General features: G+C 59.1%; 4 protein-coding genes across 4 annotated transcripts; 3 read left to right on the top strand and 1 right to left on the bottom strand.

The window, feature by feature from the left end:
- Positions 1–55: 55 nt before the first annotated feature.
- EX895_002087 (uncharacterized protein) lies at positions 56–7,107 on the top strand (the record flags this gene model as incomplete). The annotated part of the gene is made up of 2 exons (XM_029882686.1): positions 56–675; positions 780–7,107. The coding sequence occupies 2 exons, from the start codon at positions 56–58 to the stop codon at positions 7,105–7,107; spliced, it is 6,948 nt and encodes a 2,315-aa protein (XP_029740831.1).
- An 868-nt stretch (positions 7,108–7,975) lies between these two features.
- Positions 7,976–11,629, top strand: EX895_002086 (uncharacterized protein; the record flags this gene model as incomplete). Its single annotated transcript, XM_029882685.1, has 1 exon — positions 7,976–11,629. One exon carries the CDS (start codon positions 7,976–7,978, stop codon positions 11,627–11,629), a length of 3,654 nt encoding a protein of 1,217 aa, XP_029740830.1.
- A 458-nt stretch (positions 11,630–12,087) lies between these two features.
- Positions 12,088–16,599, top strand: EX895_002085 (uncharacterized protein; the record flags this gene model as incomplete). The annotated part of the gene is made up of 1 exon (XM_029882684.1): positions 12,088–16,599. The coding sequence occupies one exon, from the start codon at positions 12,088–12,090 to the stop codon at positions 16,597–16,599; it is 4,512 nt and encodes a 1,503-aa protein (XP_029740829.1).
- A 135-nt stretch (positions 16,600–16,734) lies between these two features.
- On the bottom strand, positions 16,735–17,223 carry EX895_002084 (uncharacterized protein; the record flags this gene model as incomplete). Its single annotated transcript, XM_029882683.1, has 1 exon — positions 16,735–17,223. The coding sequence occupies one exon, from the start codon at positions 17,221–17,223 to the stop codon at positions 16,735–16,737; it is 489 nt and encodes a 162-aa protein (XP_029740828.1).
- Positions 17,224–18,131: the final 908 nt, after the last annotated feature.

Here is an 18,131-nt window from a genome sequence, read left to right as displayed (position 1 = left end):
CCCCTTGAGCCCCACCCTCAACGGTCCTTGAGTGTATCTGTCACCGCTCTCATCGATGCCTGTCGATCGCAGCCGTGCCAAGACTAGCTCCCCGTCCAAAGCTCGCTCCTTGAATTTCGCTCCATCCAACGACGCCACATCTGCACTAGCCCGAGCCGGCCCTGCTGCTGCTACCTACTCTTCCACTCCTACTTTCACCACCGGTGCAAGCTCCTCCCGCCAGCCTCCCGCAGCCGTAGCTGACGTCGCACCCGCAGTGCCTCGTAGAAGTCGAAGAATTTCTGCTACCACTGCGCACACCGACGACTTTTCCGACACTCGCAGCGAGACTTCCTTCTCCTCCTACGGCCAACTCTCAGCTCCCGTGACCCCTGCCACCGCTATCTCTGCTTTTGCCTCCTACCCTTCTTCCATCGGCCGCAAGTCTCTCGCCTCGTCACCCGGTGCTTCCCCGGTCTCACCCGTTTCCACCTTGGCGCCCCTTCAAGCCACCCCATCCCGGGCTGGTACCGGTGTATCCGCCTCCGGCTCTTTTTCCTCGAACCTCGCCGCGAGTTCCGTGACCAGGTCGAACTCGAAAGGCGGTAAAGGCAAAGGCAAGGCGAAAGCCACCTCGGATTCTCCGGCTCAAAACGCCACTTCTTCATCGGCTTCCACCTCGACTTCTGCCAAAGGGTAAGTCTGCGCTGGACAGTGAACGCAAGAATGGCTCAATGCATGGATTCCGCGCTGACTGAACTGTTTTCCTCATCTCATCCTAACTTCATTGACCTACGCAGAAAACGCAAGGCGGCTTCCAGCAACACTGGATCAACCGCTTCGCCCGCATCTGCAGCCGCTTCCAGTAGCAAGCGGCAAAAGACCTCTCCGAAGGCAAGCGGCTCGAACAAAGCTTCGCCCCGCGCATCTTCCACCTCGACCTACTCGCTCCGCTCTCGTGGAGACAACGGCACTTCGTCCGCCACCTCCAAAATGACCGGCCTCAATTCGAACGCCACCGACGCCCGCAGCTCTGCTCGCTCCTCGTCTGCTAAGCCCAGGCCGTCTGCCAAGTCCAAGCGCGCGTCGACCAGCGGTTCGACTCGTACGGCACCCAGCACGCAACAGCTCGAATGCTCCGACGAGTCCGGCTCGCATTTGGCCAACGACGACAACGACAACGGCGACGTGCACATGTCGGAACTCAGCGAGGTCGAAGGTCAGGACCGTTCGAAGACGGGAGCTTCGGCCGACCCTCCCGTTGGCATCGTCGAGGAACCGGCGGACAACGATGCGCATGAGCACGACGCAGAGCTGCATACCGAAGATGAGCACCTGGAAGAGCATCTGGACGATCTCGATCATGACGACGAAGACGACGGCGACGGCAATGAGGATGACGAAGACGATGACCACGATGACCACAACGACGAGGAAGGTCGGCCCTCGCGTGCAGCTGATGGGCTAGGCACTTTCGAGGACGACGACGATGATGATGACGATGACGATGACGGAGACGGAGACGACGGCGAAGGCGACCACGGCGGTGGCGTCTTTGGCCTCAACCTGCGTGCCATGGCCGGGTACATGTCAGGCCTGTCGACCCGCTTCCGCAGCCTGCTCACATCGTTGCGCAACGAGCAAGACCCCACTGCCCAGATGGTCGCCCTGCAGGAGCTGTCCGAGCTGCTCAGCGTGAGCACCGAAGACACGCTCGCCGGCTACTTCCCTACCGACTCGTTTGTCAAGGAGCTAGTCTACATCCTAGGCGGGCCCAAACCCGATCGTCACGATGTCGGCGGCAAGTCTTCCAGGCTCCAGCCCGCCGACGACGACCTCGACGACGAGATGAAGGCTGTGCTAGCCGCTGCCGCCGCTGCCGATATGGAAGACAACGGCGAAAAGATGCTGCTCGCCTGTCGCTGCCTGGCCAACCTGATCGAGGCCATGCCCTACGCCGCCCATAGCGTCGTCGCCAACGGCGCCATTCCCGTCCTCAACGCCAAGCTAATGGAAATCACCTTCATCGACCTCGCCGAACAGGTGCTGCAGACGCTCGAAAAGATTTCGCAAGACTATCCCAGCTCTATTGTCAAAGAAGGAGGTCTGTCTGCGATCCTCCAGTACCTCGACTTTTTCAACATCCATATCCAGCGTACGGCCATGACGGCTGCCGCCAATTGCTGCCGCAAGCTCACCCCGGACTCGCTGAGCATGGTCCGCGATGTGATGCCGATCATCCAGAACGTGCTTACCTACAGCGACCAGCGTCTCGTCGAGTCGGCGTGCAAGTGCGTCGTTCGCGTCATCGAGAGCTACAGGGCCCACCCGGAGCTGCTCGAGCAGCTCTTGACGAGCGAGCTGCTGGCCGCGCTCAACAACTTGCTGCTGCCCGCCTCATCCTCGACGAGCTCCAACACCACACTCGGCGCCAGCGTCTACACTGATGTGCTCAAGGCGCTCGGCACCGCCTGTCGAAGCAGCCCTCGCCTCGCTGTGGTCCTGTTGGAGAACAACATCGTCGAGACGCTCTACCACCTTCTCACGGGCTCGCCCGCTCCCGCAGATTCGGCCAGCGCTCCCGTACTGCACGGCATCCAGCTCGAGTCCGAGCCGGCGACCGGGCCTGCCAGTGCTTCCGAGACGGCCGCCGTCGCTGTTGTGCCCGAAGCAGGCGCAGACGTGGCCAGCTCCTCGGTCGCCGTGGCTGACATGGCGGTGCTGCAAAACCTTGCGCAGCGTCCGAAAGAACAGATCCAAGAAGCCTTGTCGTTGGTGGGCGAGCTGCTGCCTCCTCTTCCTCGTGACGGCGTCTTTGACCCTCGGGGCTATACTGAGAAGGCGTACCTCAGGCGTGCTGCTGCCAAGAAGGGGCCTGCTCCTACAAGCTCCGCAGCTCCATCGCAGCAGAATGGCGAGCAGACGGCATCGGGCGCCGCTACTCCTACTTCTACCGAGCTGGCTCGTCCCGCCTCTTCGCGCTCCAGCTCGACTCGAAGCAAGGCGTCGCGCACCAAGTCGGAGAAAGAGCTTGCCCGCGAGGCGGCCCAGGCCAAGCGTGTCGAGATGCTGCAGAGCCGCACCGCCCTCGTCAAGCGGTTTGCCCACCTTGTGCTACCCACATTGGTCGAAGTCTACGCGGCCAGTGTGGCGCTGCACGTGCGGCACAAGGCAATCAACGGCATTCTCAAGATCATCAGCTTTGTCGATCCCGAGTCGCTGGGCGAAGCGCTCGATAATGTTCCTCTCGCCAGCTTTCTGGCAGCTGTCCTCTCGTCTCGCGACCACTCGACTCTTGTCAATGGAGCGCTCCAGATTGTCGAATTGCTCACCGAGAAGCTCCCCTCGCTGTACACGGCGCTGCTCCGACGTGAGGGCGTCATGTGGGAGATCGACGACATCGCATCGCAGACCCCTTCTGCCAACGGCGCCAGCGCCGACAAGTTGACAAGTGCTGCAGGTGATGCCGATCGAAGCTCGAGTGCTCAGCCGTTGACTCTGCCGCGTCCTGGTTCGGGTAGTGCGGCCGTCGAAGCAGCTCTGGACGCTGCCAGCATTGGCTTGTCTCCGAGCTCTGGCCTCGCCCGTCTCATCGCAGCTGCCTCCGGCGCGGGGCACGGAGCCACACTCGTCGACGCACTCGGCAATCGTGTCTCGTCGGTCCCTTCGTCCACATCTGCCTTCAATGCGCAAAGCTCGATCGAGGCGATGGATGCGAGCATCTGGCGAGCGCGCGTCTTGCGCGACAAGTTTTCGGCCGAGGCCACGTCCTCGCAAGGCGCACAGAGCGCCGCGCAGGCACTCGACCACATCAAGGGCCTCGTCAAGCGTCTCTACGCTGCTGCCGCCGATGGTCAAGTGTCGGACGCCGAAGAAGTCTTGCAGCAGGTCGCCTCGCTCTTCTCCCGCAGCGAGGATCCCATGTCGAGCTTCGAGCTGCTCCGCTCTGGCTTGGTCGAGTCTCTGTACTCGTTTGCCACGTCTGTGGAAGGAGGCATCTCACTGGAACGCAGACGTTCGCTGCTCATTGCGACATTGATGGATACCGACGCCAAGACGGGTCAGAGCGGCGCCGCCGTCCTCGTCAGAAGGCTGCAGGAAGCGCTGAGCCGCTTGGAGAACGTTGAGATCACCACCGCGCTCAGTGGAAGCGGCGACGAGGTGCGCAAGAGTCCCAGCGCCATGCTCGGTCGTCAGCTGCGATTGCGGTTGCAGGCGGAAGATTCCGCCGACATACCGCGCAGCTGCAACAACATCATCGTCACCATCCACGCTGTGGCCACCTTCCAGTCTCTGAGCGACTATTTGCGACCCAAGATCTCTGTGTCGAGTGCTGCATCTAGTTCAGGGGGGTCGGGCTCTGGCGTCGGTGCTGCGGGCTCGTCTGCCTCGTCACGCCTCTCGTCCGTCCTCGCAGCCTTCGCAGCTGCGACTGGATCTGGTGGCTTCCCCGAGCTCGCTGGTAGCAGCAAGGACGCCAGTGCCTCACGCTCGTCCGGCAAGAAGCCTGCTGACGAGTCGGGCAAAACCGAAGGTGCAGGCAGCTCGAGCACCACCGACACTGCCTCTGCCGACAAGGCCGACGAGGACAAGGAGGACGGCGATGGTAAGAGCGAGCAGAAGCAGGGCGAGACATCCAGCTCTACTCAGGCCGGTCCGGACCGGGATACGGAAGCGCGCGAAGAAGCGCGAGCGCTGGCTCGACATCTCTTCGGTGAGCAGGAACGTCCCCTTGGCACAGCTGAAACCGAAGGCAAGGCAAGAGACAGTTCCAGCGCCACCAACAACACGGATGACGAACGCCAATCCGACGAGGCGCTTGCACGTACGCTCATGGAAGGCCTGCTCCACGGCGCCGAGTTTGACGATGACGAAGGCTTTTCGGACGAGGAAGGCTTTGACGAGGAGATTCTGCAGAGTGAGATCCCCGCCGACGGCATTGGTGGTTCAGCTGATGGACTCGCCGCTGCCAATAACTCGGGCGGCGCTGCCGACAAGACCATCAATCTCGATGTCGAGAAGGAGGGTGGCCGGATCGTCGCCAAAACGCCCGAAGGCACTCGCATTGCCACCCCCAGCAATGGTTCCGGCACGCCCAAGACCTCAGAGGGCGCTGGTGCTGGCGCCGCGTCGTCTTCTTCGTCGACTGCGAGCCCGTCCAAGCCGCCACCGTCGTCGTACGCATCGGCATTGCAGAAGAAGCCTACGGACTGGCATCTCGAGTTCTCGATCGGCTCGGAGAAGCTCAGTCTCGACACGACCATCTACGGAGCGGTGCATCGATTCGAGACCGCACAGGCACGAGACCAGAACCAGAGCTCGTCTTCCTCGGTCGTCAATGCCGTCTCCTCGCTGCACGGCGGGAGCAGACACATCTGGAGCAATGTCTACACGGTCCGATACAAGAAGGTGCCTGGTGCTGACGCGAAGGCAGCCGCCGAAGCGACGCCTGAGCCTACGTCAGCCGACAACGCATCGGTAGAGCTGCCTGCTTCGATCAAGGAGGATGCTCCGTATGCCAAGCTGCTGCAGCTGCTCGCGGTGCTACACTCGCTCAACATGGAATGGCGCGAGGCCTCGCGAGCAGGTGCTGCTGTTGCTCCCAGCACAGTCTCGGACGCCAATGGCCACGTTGTGTCTCACTCGATGGCGTCTGCGCTGACGGAATCAGCCTTTGTCAACAACAAGCTGACGGCCAAGCTCAACCGCCAGTTGGAAGAGCCCATGATTGTCGCTTCCGCCTGCTTGCCGGCATGGTCGACGGACTTGCCCAAGCACTTCCCCTTCCTGTTTCCCTTCGAGGCGCGATTCGCTTTCCTACAGTCGACATCGTTTGGCTATGCTCGACTGCTCACTCGATGGCAGGCGCTGCATAGCCGTAGCCAGGAGCCCGGCAGCAGCAGCTCTTCGCGGCTGGACGACTCGTTTGGCTTCCTCGGCCGACTGCAGCGGCAGAAGGTGCGCATCTCGCGCGGCAATCTGCTAGCCTCAGCCTTCAAGGTGTTTGAGCTGTACGGCTCCAACTCGTCGGTGCTCGAGGTGGAGTACTTTGAAGAGGTGGGTACTGGATTGGGCCCCACGTTGGAGTTCTACTCACTCGTGTCCAAGGAATTTGCGCGTAGAGATCTCAAGCTGTGGCGCGACAGCCGTGCTGGTGGATCGGACGAGGATGGCAGCCAGTACGTGTTCAGCCCGCTCGGCCTGTTCCCTGCTCCACTGCTGGTGGCGCGCGGCAGCGCCGAAGGGGACCGAGACAAAACCAGCTCGTCCTCGTCGGAAGGCAGCGAAGCGGATGGATCGGTGCAGAAACGGCTGCAGGCGTTCCGCATCCTGGGACAGTTTGTGGCCAAGGCGCTACTGGATTCGCGCATCATCGACTGCAACTTCTCGCCCGTGTTCATGGGTGCAGTGCTAAACCAGCATGTGGCGCCGACGCTGGCCACTCTGTCGTGCGTCGACGCAACGCTGGCTCGATCGCTGGCATCGATGCGCAAGATGCCTGCAGACGAAATCGAATCGCTCGGCCTCGACTTTACGCTGCCTGGGTACGAGTCGATCGAACTGCACCCGGGCGGTCGAGAGGAGACGGTGACGGGCGCCAACGTGGAGCGCTACATCTCAGAGGTGCTGGACATGACGCTGCACCAGGGCATTCGTGCAGCTGTGCGTGCTTTCCGTCAGGGCTTCAACCTGATCTTCCCGATCTCGGCCATGTCGAGCTTCACGGCGGACGAGCTAGTGATGCTGTTCGGTAACACAGAGGAGGACTGGAGCGAGAAAACGCTGGTGGCGAGCGTCAAGCCGGACCACGGCCTCAACGCCGACTCACCGACGTTCCGCGACATTGTGGCCATCATGGCGGCATTTGACGTCAACCAGCGTCGCGAATTTTTGCAGTGGCTCACCGGCTCGCCCAAGCTGCCCATCGGCGGCTTCTCGGGCTTGCACCCGCAGCTGACGATTGTCAAGCGGCCGCACGAGGCGCCACTGACGCCGGACGACTACCTGCCGAGTGTGATGACGTGCGTCAACTATCTCAAGATGCCCAACTACTCGTCGCGGGACAAGATGCGCGAGCGTCTGCAGACGGCCATGAAGGAGGGTTCGACCAGCTTCCACCTGTCGTAGTGTGCGAGAGGTCGCACATTACTTGGATCACTTGCTTCCCAGCAAAGTCCATTGCCCCAACACCCAACCATGTTGCTCGTTCGCATGTTTCTCCTTCAATCGAATTATTCTCAGGTTTTGTTTTCCATCCATCCATTCGCACCATGATTCTAATGCAAGTTGACTTCGGCCACATCGAGAGAGAGGATCGAGGTAGGTTTGACAGTGGTGTAGAGAGAGACCTTGTAGGCGAAGCGCTTGCTTCATCAACGTGGCGGCGTTATCTTTCTTTTGCTTGATTTTTACTCCTCTTTTTTTCGTGTCATTTTTGCCTGTTCTTTGATCAGTTTCGATTTTCTTGAGGTGTTGCCGCTGCTGCAGGAGGGGAGAAATATCGGGACTCGTGTGCGCATGACACATCCTCTGCTCGGGGTTTGGCCTGGCTTGGTCCGGTTTCTGCCTACTTCATTTGTTCCTCCACAATTTTGGCCAACCGAGAAGGGGAAACAGAAAATTCTCGGTTGCAGATGCACAGAGCGGGCAAACAAGGGCACAAGGCACAATGTCAAGAGAGCTGGAACTTGCTTTCCTTCTTCCACATCAACATCGTTCGTACTCCACGACCTTTCCCACCAATCAACGACTGCAGAGCCTGAACGCATCGGACGGGCTTATGGTTCTATATGAATCCTGCACTTGTATCGTTCGAGGACCAGATTAAAGGACGACTCTGGGAGAACTCTCTAGGAACAGCGTCTCACGACTCAGAAGCACGACACATCGCGAAAGCTCGGCGCTTCGGACTAGAACACGGATGGTAGTATGCCTCGCACACTACCAAAGCCCCTCCTTTTGTGATTCACCCTGCAACTACGCTCGCACAGCAGTCATGACCTCGACCTTGCCTTCCGACCCATCCGACGTCTCGGCGACGGCCCAGGCTCTGCTTCAAGCACACTATGGACACATGAAGCAGGGCGCAAACGCATCCAACTCTGACTCGCTCGTATCTCAACAAGCTGAGCTTGCGAAACTGGAGCAAGCCGTCCGAAATGTCGACAGAATCTGCCTTCAATTGGATAACTTGCAAGTGGCTCAGCAGCTCCATGCCGGCAAGAGCTCATCGTCGCAAGCAGCACGCACTTTACAGCCTCTCGGTCCCTTGGCTTTCTGGCCTGCTCAGGTTGTGCAGAATGGTGGTCACGTCTTTGTGCGACAAGATCCGGTCGGTCTGTCGTCCCACGATCAGCTACTTTTGGAAGATGAGGCGCTGCCAGCGCTCACCGCGAGGCCGGCCAATGGCGACAAGGTCAGTGTGTCGGTTCGGCTGCCCGATCCAAGCCGCACGATGCAAGTGAACTACGTCAAGGCAACGCTCCGAGATGCGCAAATGCAGCTGCAGACTCGCAAGTCGCGATACCTCTCCTCCGCTGCGGAGCTGCGGGAAGGGGCAGCCCCAGAGCTGCACAAGGTCAGTCAAACCTCGACGAACCCTGCAGTTGCGAGCAGAGCATCGAAGGAGCACACAGTCAATGAGAATAACGAGGTGCTCAACGAGGAAGGGCTGCCCTTCTACGAACCGGTCGAGCAGATTACAGAAGAGGAGGCGATGCAAAGCAAGAAGGCGTACATGCAGCCTTTCGTACGCGTTGATGATCAACAGACAGCGGACAAGGAGCAGCGTCGACGGTGGCTGGACAACATGCTCAACAAGCTAGAAGAGGAAGAGAAGGACGAGAATTCGGACGAGGAACAACAAGGTGCACAAGAAGTATCCGGGGCTGCGCCGCCAGTGCCAACGTCGACAGCGGTTACGGCTCCACTGCCCGCCGAAGAAGAGACTCGCGTCGTCTTGCGCACGCGTACACCGAGCCCGCCTCCCTCTCCGGAAGATCTGGCAAAGAACAAGACGCTGCCCGAGATCGTGTCAGCTACACGACCACCCCCTCCTAAATCCGCTCTGAAACCGACTCCAGCTCGTCCTGACATCGTGCAGCGTCCGTCGTTTGGCTCTGCTGGCATCCGTCGCGGCTTTCTCAATCTTAATCCGTCCAGCCCTGGCGCAATCAAGAGCTCCTACTCGTGGGAAGATCTGGAAAAGGAGGAAAAGAAGCAGCAACCAGCATCCCCTACAGATTCAGAACGACCGTCGAGGAGTCATACCCCGATACCACTGAGTCGCAACAACACCAGCAGCACCCTGGCTTCATCGCTACTAGGACGCGTAGCAGATGCTGGCCCGAGTCCGTTGACAAGCGGCACCAGTACACCCACTAAGAAGAGCGTGCGCATCAAGAGCCCCGAACGAGCGCATCCGGAGGCGTCCGCAGGATCGGGTCTCACGCCATTGCAAAGGGCGCTCAGGTCAAGCATTCGTGTCAAGGAAAACTACACCGAATCTGCTACGACATCACAGTCAGCCGATGACACTTCCTCGATGATGGCACGAGCGCTCGAATCGGGGTCTGGCACGGCAGAAAAGCGTCACCGAGACGATATCGGTGTGGAGGAAGAGGCGGAACGCATTGTCAAGCTGCTCGGACCCGATGTGGTCGAAGGGCATCCCAGCGCGCCGCCATCGGATGTGCTCAGAAAGATGCAAGAAGCGCACGAGGAGGACCAGCGAAACTCGACGCCCGAGGCCATCGCTGCTCGGGCCCATCAGGAAGAGAAGGCTCGTGAACAAGAGCGCCTACAGAGACTCGCAGAGAAGCCGGCGCTCGGGCATTCGGTAATGGAGAGGCCAAAGACGAGTGCTCCGTCTCCGGCATCGTTGTCGACAGCACCTCGAGAACGCGGCCAGCATGTGTCGACGCAAGTGAAGGCGCAACAGGCCAAGTTCAGTGCCTTCAAAGCGGGATTCCTAGACCAGAAGCCGACGCTCACTTCCACTTCCAAGTTCGTGCCCAACACAGGCCTGCCACGCAAGGCGGGTGCGAGTGCAAACGCGAGCGCCGGCGTGCCTGCTGCTCCGACGCAGTCAATGGGCATGTCGGCACTGGATCGAGCTTCACTCGGCGATGACGAGCTGAGCGAACGGCGACAGGCGATGGGTCTTCCGGCCGCTGTACCGCACGCGAGACCATCGAAGGCGTATGCGGAAAAGATGAAGCAAAGGCAAGAAGGTCTTGAGTCTGACATTCCGAAAGACAATGTTGATGCCGAGGCCATGGTTGGAAAGCAAGTCCAGCTGGCCAGACCCGTGGCCGATGACGATGTGCCTCGACCTGGTCGTGTGCGCTTCGGGCCGCCAGCTGGATCGACTGATGCAGCGACAAATGTCGATGGCGAGGACGATGATGGGCACGAGCAAGTCGCCGAGATTAACCCGGGTGCGGCGCTAGAGAATCATCTATCCGAAGACGTTGACGACGGTCAAGAGCTGGACGAGGACCAAGAAGAGCCCAAGATCGAAGGGGAAGGTGCCGATACAGACGAGGAGGATGCCTACTTTGACTCGTATCTGTCGAAGCGCTCTCGACGAGTTGCTGCTGCCGCCAGTCGCGGGATGGATGTCGACGACGACAACGACGATTTCGACGATGATGGAGATGACGATGCCGACGATTGGGGTATCGATGAAGACGACTTTGACGAGGACGAGGACGATGATGACCTTGACTACGACCCAGAAGACCTCATGGCGCTTGCGCCAAAGATGGGTGCGGATGCCGAAAGCCTAGCGGCACATCCAGAGTTGCTCAAGGAGTACGAAGAGGCACGGGCGAAGCTGGCTGCGATGGGATTGGCCGTGCCGCTTGGAGCGCATGGCGAAGACATTCGTGCAGCAATGGTTGCTGCTGCTCGAGCAGCTGCTGGTGGTGTGGCGGGCAATGTCCACGAAGAGGAGGAGGAGGATGACTACGAGATGGACATTGTTCCCTTGGATGCCGCCGTCGAGGATGCCGAGTATCAAGGCAACACGACTTCGATTGGTGCCGGTGGCTCTGGCTCGCGTATCTCACGTTTCAAGGCCTCACTGTCGCAGCAGCGGATGTCCAGCACTCGAGGCAATGCGGCAAAGTTGGAAGACATGCTCTCATCAGCTCAGAATGTGGGACCCACCGCAGCACCCAATGCGCCCCAAACCGCCGCGTCTAGCATGGACGGTAGGTCCGCCGAAGACAACGACGACAGCAAAACGCCCGGCGCGCCAGTGATGATCATCCCGCAGTTGGCACCCGTCCGATTCCCCAAGAATGGCGATCTGATCCAAGGCAAAGCGAGCGGACCAGTGGATCTGGATGGAGGCGAGAGCGACGAGGACGACGAGAAGGCGGAAATGGTGATGCGCAGTCGACTCGAGAGGACGGAGTGGAAGAAGAACCACCCGGAGGAAGCCAGGAGGCTGGCGGAGACTCAGAGGGCCAGAGGGACGGTGGAGCAAGGGGTGGCGCCGCCGTCAGTCGCGAGAAGGCAGCAGAGTAACGCTGAGGCGGAAGTGGCGGCAGCAGAAGCGAAGAAGACCGACGAGGCAACAGAAGCGGCGACGTCCAAGCCGAAAAAGGTGAGCCGGTTCAAAGCTGCTCGCATGGCGCAGTGAGTACGTTCCACCGTTGGGATATCAATTAGTAATGTGATTGTACGTCTTCCCATCTTCTACTCGACGATCTTGCTCTGTGCAGCATTGTGTGTGTCGAGGGCTAAGCACGCATGGCCACTGAGGTGCACAACAGCCAAGAGCCGGAAATAAGAAGGCTGCAGGCCAAGTGGATAGCCGGGAGTCGGATCACGTCGAACGGAATGGAATCGCAGAAAAAAAGGTGAAGTTTTAAGAAGAAACACCTGGAGACTAGCTGAGCTGCCTTGAACAATTTCAACAAAATGAGTGGAGTTAGAAAAAATTGAATCTCCCTTTTTCCGTTTTGCGCTTCGTGCACGACTCGACATTCTCCCTCTGTCGTCACTGTCATCCACTTTCAACTGCCACTACCACCACCCTCATCACTTCCATAAACAAGACTGTTGCAACATCCCACAGTCTCTTCATATTCATCCAACATGAGCGGCGTTGGTGCGGTTCCCGCTTCTCGCTTCGCCCGACCACTACCACATACGCAGCTCAACCACTTCCTGCGTACCACCAAATCTCTCCTCGCCTCGGGAGGTCTCGACAACGAGGACGTCGTTTATGTCATCACTCCACGCTCTCCAACGCTCGATCAAGCGGTCGCAGCTATCAGCTTTGCATATCTCGAGCAGCAGCTCGACTCGAGCGTACATACGCAGCGTCGCTACGTTCCCATTCTCTCAGCTTCCCGTCAAGCGTGTCTGCAAGATGCGGTGCCAGAGCTGGCACTTGCGTTGCAAGCGACATTGATAGCCGAGGATAACGTCGTCTTTGAGGATGACGAGGTGTACAAGACGGTCAATGCGTATGCGTCCAAGAAGAAAATGGTGCTCGTGGGGGGCACGACGGAGCAGAAGGGCGAAGAGGCGTGGAATGCTTGGCTGGACCTGCACGGTGCCGAGCTGTTCGGTGTCATCGATATCGAAAACACATTGCCCAAGGCACTTCACGATGAACTAGGAGGTGTAAACGAGAAGCTCAATGTGGCACTGTTCCCTCCTCAAGCGATGAGGGGTAGTGGAGAAGCCGAGCCGAGTTTGGCATCGCTCGTAGCATTGTGGGCGAAACAGCAAATTGCGCAGGCATCGACCGCACAGCAGATCGTGACTAAGGAGCTTGCCGACTTGATGCTCGCGGCAATCCTGCTTGAGACCGACAACCTGTCGGAATCCAAGACCAATTCGGCGGATTTGGGCGCAGTCGGCTGGCTCAACCCGCGCTCGTCGTTTCAGCTTCAAGATCAGGATCAAGCGACTTCCACGGAAGCAGATGCAGATCAGCAGGCTGAAGATGATTTGAATGACGATGAGGCAAATGCGCCCAACTTTGACGCCTTCGTACCCACTTTCCCGGATCTCGACGCCATGTATCGCGCGTTGCAGTCTGCTTCTCGCCAGTCGTCTGCGAAAAGTGCGCTACTTACACGCACAGACTCGACTGCGATTGCTGCTGCAGGAGCTGACCTTGGTGATGCATCGCCTCAGCACTTCCAGTGGAACCTCATCACCAACACGCTGGCTAACCTGGACGAGGAGCACAAAGCCGCGGTGCCTGCTTTCGCCCGCCAAACGGTCCTCGGTGACTTTGCTGCCGTGCTCACGTCCGACCTCGCTTCTCGCCTCTTCAAGCCCATCGGCTCGCAGCTTGGCCAGCAACTCAGCAGCAACACCACCACCACCACCACCGCCAGTAAATCCCTCGACTTCACCTCGATCCAGAAGCAAGTCAACGCGGCAGTATCGGCAGAAGCGTCGACCGAGTCGCACAGCTTCCAAGTACTTTGTGTCGCCATTAGTGCTTTGCACGCGTTTGTGCAGATCAACTGGACTGGGCCTGAGCTCCCGGATGCTCTGGAACCATTTGCCTTACTGCGAGCGTCTGCATCGGATGCTTTCCCGCCTAGACCGGTAGATGCCGACGCTGAGGAGAAGATCCACGGCGAAACAAAGCGTCTGATCCACCGCTCCTCGCTCGACGCGCTGGCGTTCAAAGGTGAGCCGGCGTACCATCTATGCCAGGTGCCCTTCTTCCTCGTGTTTTCCAAACTCCTCATCGAGGCGTTGTGGGCTGCTCAATCGTCGCCGCAACAACAGCAAGAGCAACTGTCGCAGAAGGTAGACATCGAGACACTGGCATGGTGGAGACTGCGTGCGTTCACGGTGCACAGCCATGTGCTTGACGAACCAGTCGCATTCGGTAAGAAAGTGTTCGAACCGGTCAACAAGCTGTGCGATGTGTTGGTGGCTCGTGCTGCCGCAGATGCTCAGTCGGTCAGCGGGGAGGAGGGTAAGGGCAAGAGCGAGTGGGCTTCTCTCGCCTCACGACTGATCTTGGAGCGCGGAATCGCGCTGCAGAGGCTGGGCAGCGATCGCGAGGCGTCCGAGACGTTTGTGGAAGCTGCCAAGAAGAATGGACTGAGGTATCGCATGTCTGGTGCGCTAGGCAAGAGGACCAAGTTCCAGAGGGAGGACAAGACGCAACTGGTGCTACTGGCAAAGAGTGTCGTTGCAGATGGTGGAAAAGAGGACGAAGAAGCGGAGAAAGCAAACGGTCAAGCTGGTAGTCCAGAGGATGAAAAGGAGGCCTCGACTTTGAAAGGTGAGGGTGAAACGAAAGAGGAGCCGCTCGAAACGGGTTTCTCGTCGAAAGCCAACCCGGAGGATCAAGTGGCGGGTATGCCGTCCACCTTTGCCCTCAACGACGATACGCTGCTCGAGCAGACCAAGTTCACCTCGACCGCTGCTGGCTCCTCTCCCACCTCAACCGGCGCTGCTGACAGTCAAGCTGACGCCGACGCCGACCTCCTCAACCTGGACCCGAACGCTCAACCTCCGCTCGCAGTGCTCGACCAGTGCACGTTGCTCGCACTCTGCCTCAACATCCGCAACACGCAAGCCGCGCACGGCCTGACGTCGAACCAGATGCAGATCTTCATCTCGCGCGTCGTTTCGCATCCGCGCAACTGGATGGTTCACACCATGTCGTTGCTGCTGCGAGCACGTCTCGAATCGACCCGCACGCGAACGGTCGAAAGATCCGTGCTGCAGCTGCAGGCGCTGATCGACCAGATGCCGACTAATGATTCGTCGATCCAGGAGCGGCTCAAATTTTTCCATGCGCTCGATCTGCCGCCCAAGTGGGAGATGCAGGCTGAGCTCGCTCGGCGCTATGCCAGTATTGGTGTGACACGCTCGGCGTTGGAGATTTTCGAGCGAATCGAGATGTGGGAAGAGGTGGTACAGTGTCTGGGCATGTTGGGCAGGCAGGAGGAAGGTGTTGAGGTGGTGAGGGAGCTTTTGAAGGGCACCAAGGTGGAGGCAGATGTGGATGTTTCCGTCCGTCGACGCAAGAATGCCGCAGGTGCGCAGCAGGCAAGTGGTGGAAGCGAGGCTCAGCAAGTCATGTATACTCGACTGGATCGCGCGAGGGAGGCCAAACTCTGGTGTCTGCTCGGCGACCTCGAGCCGTCCTCTGCCCTCGCGCACTACTCGAAAGCGTGGCAAGTCTCGTCTTCTTCCTCCGCTCGTGCGGCGCGCAGTCTCGGCGGCGTACACTTCACGCAGCAAGATTTCGCCCAAGCTGCCAAATGGCTTCGACATGCACTCAAGATCAACCCGCTCTACACGCGATCGTGGTTCATCCTGGGCTGCTGCTACATGCGACTCGAGAAGTGGAAAGAGGCCGCGCAGTCTTTCCGCCGGTGCACCGCGTTGGACGACGAGGATATGGAGAGCTGGAATAACCTGGCGAGCTGTTATCTGCGAATGGTGGAAGGCGCGGGTTCAGGGGCGGCAGAGGATGCAGTGGGAATCGAGCGGATGGGTGCCCAAGGTGGACTGCCGGACATCTTGGAAGCTGAAGAAGAGGCCGAGCGGGTATGGGGCGATACTGCTGCTTACGATGAGGAGGAGGGGGGAGGATTGAGCGACTGGAGTGGCAGTTCAAAGTCGGACTCTGGCGTCGAGGTGTCGTCGAGCGAGTCCGAGACGAGCTCTCTGGCTGGTGACAGCGATGCAAACACGGAGATGGGCTTACCTGATCCAGGCGAGCTGCGGACAACGGGCGCTGGAACGCGCGGACGCCGAGGCGCCAACACTGCGAGCGCGACTACAGCCTACTCGCTCAAGTTGCTCGCACACCGATCGCTGCAGCAATCGCTTCGCTTTGCACACGATAACTGGCGCGTATGGTACAACTATATGATCGTTTGCATCGATGTCGGATACCTGCTGGAAGCCACGCGAGCCATGGTGCGCGTTACCGAGATCCAAACGCGCAACAAGAGCAACGACGTCGAACGCGCCAACAGTGTTGATCTTTCGGTGCTCGCGCGTCTGGTCGACGCGGTCACACGCACGCCCAAAGCCGAGCTCGAAGCGGAAACGCTTGCAGCCGTAGAGGCGTTTGAAGCAGCCAAGGCTCAGCACGATTCGGCGGATGCTGCTGCTGCAGCTGCACAGCAGCCGGTCGCCCCCAAACTCGACCCGAACACAGGCTTGGGGCTGTACCCAGCGGTCCGCCGGCTGTTTGACGAAACGCTGCTGGCGCGCATCTCTTCGAGCTCGGCCATCTGGAAGCTCTACTCGCGTTTGCTGCTTTGGAACGGCGAACGACAGCGCGCTGTACAGCATGCTTTGCTGAATGCGTACAACTCAGCGCTCGAAGCGTCGCTCACTGCCGGTGGAACCGGAGCGGGAGGGGATCTCATGTCGGACAAGAAAGTGTTTGTCAGCCTGCTCCACGATCTGCGCAATCTTGTGGATGCGCTGTTGGAGCTGGCGGAGGGACAGGATGGCGGGGAAGGCGAGGAAAAGGAGGCGCCCGAGCCGCGGTTCCAGGCGCGAAGCCTGGTGAGGAGCTTCCTGGCGAAAACGAGGAGCAGTTGGGATCAGGAGCCGGAGTACGATGAGGCCAAGGAGCTGCTGGAGCAGCTGCGGAGCTAAAGACGACGGAAGCTCTCTGGCTGCGACGCGAGTTGAAATCCATTATGTTATTGCATGTATAGAGAATGTCTTGTTTGTGGTATGGTACTGGAGACAATTTTGCATGCGAATGATGCACACGAGTTGAATCAGAGACTACAGGAGGAAGCAGATGCTGCTGAGCAGGATGACAGCCAACGAAGCGGCGGGAAGGACCAAGTGCGTCTTGTCCCACGCGGTTCCCCGCCTTAGCAAGCCCACGCCAGCATTGGGGGAGCTTGTGGAGGCGGGCAGCCCGGAGCTGCTCGTCAGCGAAGCACTGCTCGAGGTGGTGCTGCTCAGCGACGACACAGTCGAGCTGGAGCTGCTGCTCGTGGTGGAGCTGCTCGTCCCGTTCGAACTTGTGGATGAAGTGGACGAAGAAGACGATGCGGTGTTGATCGAGCTCAGCGAGAACGAGATGACGGTGCCCAGGGTGGCTGCTGCGTCGGTGCTTCTTGATGAAGTCGACGAGACGGTGGAAGAGGAGCCGGAGGAGGAGGTGGACGTCGGCGTGGAGCTGCTCTGTGCAAGGACGTGGGTGAACAGGGTTGCGATGCACAGCAGCAGCGCTGCAGCCGTGGTAGTGGCGACGATGCGGACCATTTGAAAGATGTATAGGTGGTTGCGTTCGTTTGCGGTGGGCAGAACTGTGCACGGATGATGGTGGTGGTGATCCTCTCTTCCCACAACCGACGCTCTCTCAGGTTGTCAAGCAGAGGCTGAAAGGGAGGTCTTGCCAAGAACAGTCTCGCTTGAGGTGCGCTTGTACTAGGTACGTACACCAGGAGAGTGTGTCCTGCAAAATGACGGACAGCTACCAAAAGGCAAAAGAAGCAACCGGAGTTCCAAATGCTGCTCCTGTTCCTTTTTCTTTTTTCTGGCTCTGCGTGTCACAGCCTTCCGGTGCGGCAAAACACTAGGCGTTTGCGACCGGTTGGCCAACTTAACATTTGTAGATTTAAGGAAACGCGAGCGTGCCGGGCGAGAAAGAAAAAAGAACAGAGAAAAAGGTACAGCCGAGCAGGAAACAGCAGCAGCCTTGTTTCGCAACGGCGCTCTATGTCCTTCGATCCTGCTCAAAGGAAAGCGCTGTTCCCCGTTTCTGGGATTTTAGTCGACGGCAGAGATGAGATTGACCGGTCCAGTCACTGCTCTGGCCCCCCGCACGCACGCCGGTCAAACGCGAGTTCAGGGCAAAGGCAAGAAAGAGGCAGGAGGCCCAGGGCTCTCGTGAACCTTTTCCTGGTTTCTTCCTGGCTCGGGCCACTTCCGCTTTGCGCAGAGGGACCTCAAGCGAAAAGCGAAGATCGCATTGACGATCCTTCTCTCCCTCTCTTCCGATATTAACGGCATTGTCCTCATCCTCATCGCAACACGCGCTCGCGCGCGCTTCCGAGCCATCCCACTCTCCAGCGCAAAACGCAAAACACTCGAGCACTCAAACATTGCAACACTTCATTTGGGTTGCGCTTCATTCGAGTTTGCTTCCACGTCAGATCCCCAAGCACCAC

This window comes from Sporisorium graminicola, chromosome SGRAM_13 (assembly GCF_005498985.1).
Source record: "Sporisorium graminicola strain CBS 10092 chromosome SGRAM_13, whole genome shotgun sequence".
Taxonomy (NCBI): Eukaryota; Fungi; Basidiomycota; class Ustilaginomycetes; order Ustilaginales; family Ustilaginaceae; genus Sporisorium; species Sporisorium graminicola.
The sequence above is the reverse complement of the archived record's forward strand: the minus strand, read 5'-3'. Positions and strand labels throughout refer to the sequence as shown.